The sequence below is a fragment of the Rhagoletis zephyria genome, unplaced genomic scaffold (genome assembly GCF_001687245.7).
Source record: "Rhagoletis zephyria isolate East Lansing unplaced genomic scaffold, Rhagoletis_zephyria_1.1 Rzeph_scaffold_11470, whole genome shotgun sequence".
Lineage (NCBI taxonomy): Eukaryota > Metazoa > Arthropoda > Insecta > Diptera > Tephritidae > Rhagoletis > Rhagoletis zephyria.
In genome coordinates, this window is record NW_016168547.1 from 1 (window position 1) to 10,058 (window position 10,058).

At 34.9% G+C, this 10,058-nt stretch overlaps 1 protein-coding gene across 1 annotated transcript; it reads left to right on the top strand.

The window, feature by feature from the left end:
• Nucleotides 1-67: 67 nt before the first annotated feature.
• On the top strand, nucleotides 68-2,399 carry LOC108377104 (cubilin homolog; the record flags this gene model as incomplete). Its single annotated transcript, XM_017633364.1, has 3 exons — nucleotides 68-526; nucleotides 2,039-2,142; nucleotides 2,215-2,399. Coding segments are annotated over 3 exons (704 nt in total), but the record flags the coding sequence as incomplete, so codon positions are not given.
• Nucleotides 2,400-10,058: the final 7,659 nt, after the last annotated feature.

The following is a 10,058-nucleotide window of genomic DNA, read 5'->3' on the forward strand; positions in this document are numbered from 1 at the left end:
CTATACTACTAACCTTTTTTAAAATCACCACTTTTAATGTGTTATTTCATTCTTAATCTCTCGCAAGGCTGCTTCCGTAATTACACCGACACACAAGGACGCATACAAATCTCCGATACTGCTGATGAATGTGATGTCTACATAGAAGCGCCACAAAACTATTCACTCAGCCTTTACTATGCGGATGTTACATTTGCTGAATATGAATGCACAAAGGAATATATTGAAGTTTTTAACGCTAATACGAATAGTTCATTGCAAAAGATTTGCTCGTACACTGGCAATGATAAGGCGCTCTTCTCTAGCGAGAATAAATTACGTTTGCATGTGAAAATGAGCGGCTACTATACAAAATTCGATATTACTTATTTGGCTAGCCTTGATGGCCCTGGTTGTGGTGGTAATCTATACAATAATCGTGGCACAATCGTTAATCCATTCTATCCGAATAATGTGCGAAATAATTCCAATTGTCTTTGGAATATTCGCGTACCATCGAATTTGCATGTGTTGCTGCATTTTGAAGGTAAGATTATGAATATTCTCGGATTTTGTAAATTTGGGGGGGTTGAAAAAGAAGGTACTAAATGCTTAAAAAAAAAAAACACAAAAGCATGTACTGCATGGGTGTGCATTGGGACTTACAGTTTTTAGGGTCGCTGATCAGAGGATCCGGGTATTCATATGACTTCATCACGTCAATATCAAACGAAGGTCTAACACCTCTGATGACCTCTAAACGGCCTCCAGTGGTCACTTTGACTGAAATATCGAACTGTATATGAACGTGAAATTTTCTGTTTTTTTTATATGAATCCGGGGTCTAAAAATTATATCGATTTTACCTTGACCTAGACGTGGCGGGGTCATATGAATATCGGGATTGTGATCAGCGACGTGAAAAATCTATAGGTCAAATGAGCTCGCGTCTGCTCCACCTCGATTACTTATTATGGCTCTTTGGCGATATTACCTTAACTATTGGTAATATTATGGTTATCTTTAACGGCATTCGACGACGCAGTGTGAAATAATGAAGCCCAGCGTCTATCAATTGAATGGGTCTAAGGGCGGGCCGGTTTTCGATTCATTTCTAGTTCGTTATTTGCCTTTGTTCTTGACTCTTCAGTGGCGTTAAATGTTCAACGTAATCGTTCCGTTTCTGTTCACGCGTTTCCTATATTCCCCTTTCACCGTGGCATTGAATGTTTGACTCCACTTGAGAGGAAGTTGCGGAAAAAATTCCCAGAATATAATTGCAGAAGATAAAAGCCCTTCCAAAAGGCCTTCTACACTTCTTTTCCCCTGTCTTCTATATATACATTTAATACGCGAATGGATTTTTTGTCCAGGACATAGAATTTGCACCTTTCGCTCGATTTTCAAAAATGGGGTGTCAAATTAAAGCGCTTCACCTGTAAATGTGCAAACTGGTTGTATTTTGGATATCTCTCGAAATGGGTGTGAAAAGGCTATCAGGCAGGTTCTTCGAACTCAAATCGAGCTTTGTAGAAGTTCACTCGGAAGTAAATTGCAGAACATTTTGAAATATGACAGGTCAAAGTGACCCCTTAGAAACTTTTTATCGGTTTAGGGTGATTTAATATTTGATTATGTTAAAAAACGACTATGCGAGACCTCTCTTAGCTATGCTACATAATCTCGGAAATAGCCCATACCCGCATTTTTAGGTTAGGATATTTAAAAAATAACTGATGTGACAGAACACTTCTGAGTTTAAATTTGAATTCAGCGACCGAAAATATATTAGAAACGGCTAGCCTTATCTCAGATGAAAAAATATTGACTAGTGTAATTTTCACACTGTTTGAGAAGTGCATACAAAACTAACAATATGTACCTCATCATAGTACAAATCTTCATTCATCTGCAAAATTAGGGTTTATTTTTATGTAACTTTTATTCATTGCGTTTGCTGACTAATCCTCATCAGATTGCTACCTACTTACAAACATACGTACATACGTAAAATTGAAATTTAAGTATATGTATATTTATACTTCCTTTACAACAACAGTTTTCGATCTTGGCACTAAAAACACTTGCCATTCAGATTATTTGGAGATTATCGAGTCCAACGATGAAGGTCCAGACAGAGTTGTTCGACGTTTTTGCGGCGAGGTAAAATTTACTAATGAATTCCTTTTTTATTTAGAAAAATAATTATATATAATACTTTATTTTTTTTTTTAGGACAATCCCAAAATGTACAAAAGCGAACGCAGTTCACTTTCAATACGTTTCCATAAAACGCTGAACTATGATGGCACTGGCTGGGTTATAAACTTCCAAGGTGTTTACTCGAATTATAAGATTCCTGAATTCCTGCAATAACAATAAGAGTATTTTGTTTAATATGCTTTTTATTAATTAGTGTTTGTGCCAATAAGATTAGAAAATAAATGCGAATTTTGGTAGTAAATTTAAGTATTAAAAAATATAATTTTTACTGAGATTGCCATTATCAGCCACATTTCAACATTTTAAAAGAGTCTGCGGTCTAAAAATGTAGGCCAATGTGCTTTTGTGTAAGCTCAATATTGTAATACGTTACCCAAAGGGAAGGCTCTATTGCAAAAGCATTTCTCATTTTGCTGGTAGGATTCCTATGTAGATACATGCTTTATGCTTTTCATTGTGCAAGTGGTGGTGTTTCTACAGAGGGTGTGTACTCACAACCATTTCATTTGTATCACCTTCATTATTGTGATTTAGCTGCAAAAAAAAACGGGGGGTTGTCATTGTTTTTGATTGCTGTTATTATTTAATACGCTAAATTTTCTATCTAGGCTTTTGCACAAATACATTTGCTCATAAAAATAGTTTCAGTGATTTTTGCACAATTGGAGGCATATCCAATTTATTTTTCCAACTACATATACATACATAGAATATGTACTTATGTATGTACATACATGCATACTCATAAAATATTCAATTGCATGTCAAATGCTTAAGTTGATTACCGTAACTCCCTGACCTTTATTATTCGTAATTTGGTCAAACAACAAGCCCCTTAACTCTTTAAATAAATCAATTTAATAGGGCGCGTTTTTAGTTAGATGTGTGCGTATTAGTAGTAAAAAATCACAAATTGCTGGTAATTGAAAAAACTGCAGTATTTTCAAAGAGTATCTCGTCTAATTTATTTATTCACGATTGCTTGGGTAATTTAAAAATGGAAAGTTAATATTTAAATATTTTTTTTAATGAATATTAATTAGAATGCACGAGTGGGAGTTTAAAGTCACTTTAATTGCGCATTTTAGCCGCTCAGTTCCTACTGGTTTGTTTTCTAGTTTGCACTGAGCACACTTTCGGCAAAATCTTCTGGAAATCTTTAGTTGACCTGGCGTCGGACCTAGGTTCTACCGAATGATTTTAGGTAAGTGTGGTCTAAAATACTGCGCATCTTTTAGTACTTAGACGAAAAGTTTATGTCTTTCGCTAGAAATGCGATTCCAAATCATCACTTCACTTTATTACTTCCAACCTTAGGGGTTCAAAAATGCCAATCGATGCTAAAGATGGCCTATAAAAATAAAAATATTGAATTACTTCATAGTTTTTTTTATTCCTCGTTTCATTTGGAATAAGTTTTTATACAATAACGGTCTTCGTCGCATCATTTATTTTACTTTTGACTTTGGAGCCTAGTTTTGCTATTTAAATACTTATGTAAATATGGATATACCTGTCCCCAAATTGCTTTGTGGATCAACATCGCCAAGTCTGTCGAAAAAATACCCAGCCTCCCTTGTATTGTCTTTAGTTGACGGTTAGCTCGATCGCTTATTTTGCTTGCGCTACTCCAAAAGTTATTTTGTACCCTTCTAAATAGTTAAGCACATAATTTTTAAGTTTATTGCATCACTACAAAAGCATTGCGCTTACTTAATCGATCAAAGCTCGTATTTTTATTGGGCCAACGCGGCGTATGAGCAACAAATGGAATTTGGCACATTACTGCCAATAAAAAAAAGCTCATTAAGTACATACAATACTATTAAAAAAAAATCGGTTGTAAATACGTAGGCATATTTATTTTTATCGCCAGCAGACGTGTGTTAATTTTATTGATTCGTACCTTTGAATCTCATCAAAGACATCATGCTCCTATTGAGTGATTGTAGTAACACAATTTCGAACTTCAAAATTCGATGTGAACATGAAAGAAAGTTGGAAATAATGGGTGTCTGTCTTATGCTGGATTTGCACTAGGCATTAAATGGCAAAAATGGTAATGACGAAATTGGGCATTTTTTAAATGGCACCCATTTTATGTCATTTCAATGCCTAGTGGAAATTCGGCATTACTTAAATCAGAAATCATAGAAATTTCAAATTTATGCCAGTTCATATTTAATACTCAACCATCAGTAATATGTGGTCATAGTTTTAGACCCACCCAATTTAAGTCGGGCGTGAAAGGGTTAACAACTAATCGGCTTATATCCTTTAACTAAAAAACTGAATAAATTGTAGTTCAAAAGCTTTTTTCATACAAGTTTTTAGGGAATACAGTATAATAATAATAATAGAATGGCGCTTACACATATGTTAATGTTTGGCCGAGCTTCTCCTCCGATTTGTGGCGTGTTCCTTGATGTTTTCACACAAAGGGGAGGGACCTACAGTTTTACGGCGCCTCCGAACGGCGATTTTATTTTTGTGAGAAGCTGTTTTTCATGGCAGAAATACCCTCGGAGGTTTGCCATTGCCTGCCGAGGGACAACCGCTGTTAAGAAAAAACCTTTTTTCTATATTTTTTTGCGATGTTGCTTTCACCAGGGCTTGAACCCAGGCCCTGCGGAGTGGAAGCGCGCACTGCTTACCACACCACACCACAGCATATATACATGTTTAGCTTAATAAACCCCCGTTGTGGCACCCATTACAGTATATTGTATGTATCTGTGTTTCGTTTATGTGCGTATTAGCTAATTAGTAAGACATGCATGGTGTTAATTTTATACTCTGTTTTAACTCCATACTTTGCAAATACGTTTTGGCAAAATCCTGAAACTCGTGTGTTAATAAAATCGCAATGAAATTTTTTACGCTACTTCATTATCAATAATGGTTTATTCAAACAAATGTATGCGAGTACATTAGACTGCATCACCAAAAAAAGTGGCAGTTTTTCCGGCGGGATTACAAAATTTATTATATTCTAAACTTCCACCAAAATATTTCGGAAAAATATTAAGATTTAAGTGAGCTGGACCGATTAGAAAATACCTCCAAAAATGGAGTTTTTTTTTTAATAAAAATAGTTTCTTAAAGGATTTTTTGGAAAAAATGCCCTCAGATCACAAAACATTTTGAGCTTAAAAAATCGACATAAAAATATTTTAAAAATTTTTTTCAATGGAATCATAATATTGAGATGTTTGATATTTTATCTTAACTTTTTTCAAAGATTTCTTAAAGAAAAACTTGAATAACTACTCAACTGTTTTTCTTAAACCAGTCTTTGAAAAAAGTTCAAAAAACAGCATCAAAAATCTCATTATTATGATTCCGTTAACAATTTATTTAAAATATTTTTATGCAAATTTTTTTTAGCTTAAACTGTTTTGTCATCCGAGGTGATTTTTTTTTTTTTAATGCATACTAAAAAGACTGTTTGTATTGATAAAAACTCAAGTTTCGTATGGGGAGTGACGCAGTCTTATGTACATATGTACGTATGTATGTCAATAGTAGCCACCTGAATTGATGATTGCTGATCTTCGCATAGCATTAATAATGTTGAAGCGCAATAAAAAGCTTAAAAATTGTAACACGTCCTAATATAACACTGTGATACAAAATTGAGGTTCATGTCTCCGTATTTGATAAAACCAAAAGTAAATGAAAGCTTACACTTCCCATTGCAAAATCCCACAAGGATTTTTAGCCTGGTTTATTTTTTATGCGTATTTAAATTTGGTGACCCTGAATACAGGAAAAAATTAGTAAAATTCGATCAAATAATGAAATTATTCTGGAAAGTAATAGTAATTATTTTTATTATAATTTGGTTTCATCAAATACCTAGAATCTTGTTCCACTGTGTAATTAACACGAGAATGAGCGTTTCATGCATTCGGATACATATATGTACATATGTACTTAAGTAAATACAGATCAAGATTCGCGTGTTTAGGTGGTTCACCGCATTTTTTGGCAATACATTTGTAAAATTCAAGAACAGACGCAGCTCAGTGTCTGGCAATTTAGCCAGCTTAAGGGAATGCATATGTGTATTACATGTACATATGTATGTACATTAGGATGGTCCAAAATAAGTAAAAATGGAATTTTAATGATCTCAGCCCCTATTATTGTTCTATACTGAAAAAAATTAGACCCCTGTTTTTAACCGACTTAAAAAAAAGGGGAGGTTATCAATTCTTCGGAATATTTCTTTTATGTATGTTAGCGCATAACGTTGGACCACGTCAACCGATTTCGAAAATTATGTTTTCATCGGAAAGGTAGCGTCTCAGAGGTGGTCCCATACTAATCCGGTTTAGATCCGATCATTGCATCATGAAAAAATTAACGGTACTCATAAATTTTTATATGAGATTTGAAGTCGGTTTTGTTTTTTGCTTAAAAATTACTTGCTTTTATTTTGAAATCAAAAAATCTTTAGAAGTCGTCAAAGTTTTCGACGTATTTTATATTGGAAGAAAGAATTTCTCGTATAAATGATATAGAATTCTTGAAATTCAATATTTTTCTATCAGAAAATTTTGCTTCTCCGCAAGAGACTTTCAATAATAATACCCAATGGTTTATTCAACCATTTCCATATGTCCCCTAAAAACCCCAAAAAAATGTAATTGGCGGACCCATAAAGAATGGGTAGTATAAACAAATGGTAAAACAAACCATTGGATATTATTACTAGAATTCTCCTAACTTTCTAACTTTGAGCACTTTGAGCGACCTATAAATATTTTTAGATTTCGAAATAAAAAAACAGGGTTATATTTCTTTGCTTTTTCTACATACATGCATACTGTATGTATGCAAAAATTCTTCCCCAGTAGAAAAAAGAAGGAGTAAAAAGCAATTACATAAGGTTTTCTCTGGAATGTAGAGGGTCTTACCATTTGCTGATTTTCTTAATTATTTTTTATATGAAACAGGCCCAATTGCAAGGCATTGCGTTACCGCTTTCAGGGGAACAGCTCTTAGAAGGGCTGATTTTTTATGCGTAGCTTTTTTCATTTGAATACGATTTTGCTCTTCAATTTACATATGCTTTTTCGTAATTAAGAAAATCAATAACAAAAATTTTAAATTTTATGGTGGGTGTAACGAAAATCGAACCCGAGACTCGAAAGCTAACAAATATTTTGTAGCAAACATCTCTGCGCAGTCAGCTACGGCCAAGGCGTATCCGTATAAGGTGGGGCAATTACATACAAGTAAAAATCCCGTGTATTTTGTTATTGCTTTTTGATACATCAGGATGTCAAAGCGAAAGAAAATAGGAGATAATTTTCGCCATTTCGTTTTGTTGACATCCTAAAGTTACGCCATTTCGTCATGGCGGATGACATTCTCCTGTACTAGTGTAGAAACAAAAATATCCAATCAGCTGTTCTAGTAACACCACCTTGTATAGATGCGCCTTGGCTACAGCCACAATATGCAAATGTATTTTCAAAAGCTTATTTGAATCAAATTTGTTACAATCGTTCAAACAAACTTACTTTCAAACTTGTGTAACTCATGTCAGTTTAGTTGCTTTACACGTTGCCTACTCACTTCCCGAGAAGGAGCACTGGAAGCACTCTGTTCGTAGTGATGTTTAGTTATGCTTTGCACTTGCTTAGGAGCTGTTCTGTTATCAAGGGAATGCCTTGGCGAAATTGCTTCTGGGTTGTTATGGAATAGTAAATGCCGTTAACAAGAATTTGCGAATGAACTTCATTTTGCATCTTAGAGATGGCGAGCTGTCGGCCTTCGCACATCCTCAAACATTTATTAGAAATTACTACTACATCATTTTTATTTTACTATTTTCATTTAAATATGTATTTTATTATTATCATTGGTTATTAGTTAAGTGTTTCCTTTTTGTTCTCCCGCTTTTACAATGGTAATTAGCGCCATCGCATAAATACATTGTTGCAAGTAAAAGTTAGTGGTACTATTAGCACTCCTAGCTACCCTATAGGGAAATTTACTAATTTATGCGCCTTAAAAATTATGAGTCCTGCCATTCTCGCAAAGACTAAGGCTAACATAACTGCCATCCAAAAATAATAAGGACGGGGCAAGGCAAGAAACATGTGGGGCCTTACGACTTCTACTACAGCTGACATGCAAATGAGTTCAAATTCGGTGAAGGAGAGAGACTTCGTCGCCACGTACTGTCGTACTGCCCAGTGGCAGAGCGTCTCACTACAATCCGCATCAAAGCGCAAAGAGGAATGTAGCGCAGAGAAAAAGATGCCGTCTACAGGACTATGCTGCCATAGGTCACAACACAAGCTATTTCGGGTGGATACCCGAGAGACCCCAGATATTTAAATGATGCTGAGCAATACCACCAGCTCAGCCAGAACTGCGGAGGGCTTCTCTGCGCTGTTCGATAACAAAAGAGGTTTCAGGACAGGAGACCCAAAGGAAAATTTCCTTTGCTAATCTTTGCCTTACTTGGTAATTGAGAAGTAAAGTCATCTCTCATTATAAAAAAAAAACACAATCTATAAGCCTCTTATTATATCCGTGGTGGTATGTGCTGCAAAAGCATGGACAATGACAACATCCGATGAAGCGGCCTTCGGGGTGTTCGAGCGAAAGATTAGGCAGATGCTCCAGGGATGACAGTATTCAACGCGGAACCGGCTGGTGGTAGCAGAGGATGAGGGAAGGCCCTTCGGCGATGAAATGACCAAGAGGAGAAGAACTTGACTTCACTTGGCATTTCCAGATGGCGTCAGTTGGCACAGCTGGTGTGCTTTAATAAACAAGAAGAAGAATGATGATAACACTGTGGAACACAAAAAAAAAAACCTAGAGTGCGCATATGTCAGGTTTAATAGCTGTCGGCCATACGAACTAAGTTTTATTATATCAATTCGTGTTCTCCAGAAAAAGAGTATAGCGGCCGAATTTTTTTCCTCCAAATTTTGAAAATGTATCGTTTTCTGGCCTGTGTTTGTTGAAAATAGCAAGGACCGAAAATAACAGTTATTTTTTTTAACAGTTAAACTTGGCCAAATATTTTTTAAGGCCGAGATAAAAGTCCTTTCCTAATAATAAACAAACCGCTTATCCTAATTAAACAAGTTTGATATCAAATGAAAGGCGACTAAAATAGATTCAAAACTAATTCTAGTTTTCATATTTCTCATATATGCAAATTGGGTGTGATTATTCTGCGATTTGGCAATTTTCTACACCATCCATTCTTGATCCTCTGTTACCTTATTCCGTAAGTTTTAGTGAGATACCTTAATTTTTACTCCAATTATTATAAATTGGTTCCGCGCCTTCATATTTATGTAAATTACACTTGTATGAAAAGTGGGCGTGTTTGTTGCCAGATTTAGCCCGATTTCCACATCATCGATTTCCACGATTTCGTCATTGGAAAGCCTGTCTCCTTTGGCGAAAAATACTAATTTTTCCTATTGGGCAAATACTTATTTACACACGAATTTTGACAATGCATAAAAACACTCATGTATACACATTTGCGCTTTATTATTTTTGGCTGAAAACATATAAACATTTATCAAGAAGCTCGTCTATAAAAAGCCGATAACTTTCTACAGGTGTTGAAATTATCAGTTTGTTCGCTGAGATAAGCGGAAGGGTTTTTTTATCGTGTGATAAAGCTCGTCTAGGGAAGCTAATTAAATTTAAATAAATTTTAATTTTTTAATAAGTGTAAATTGTTGTAAATTGTGTAGAAAAGATAATAATATTTCCTTCACCATGCGTTGTATAAAGTAAGTAAGAAAACTTTTTTCATAAAATGTAACTTTTGCGTTTTTAAAATAGTATTAGATGAGACATTTTTTCAT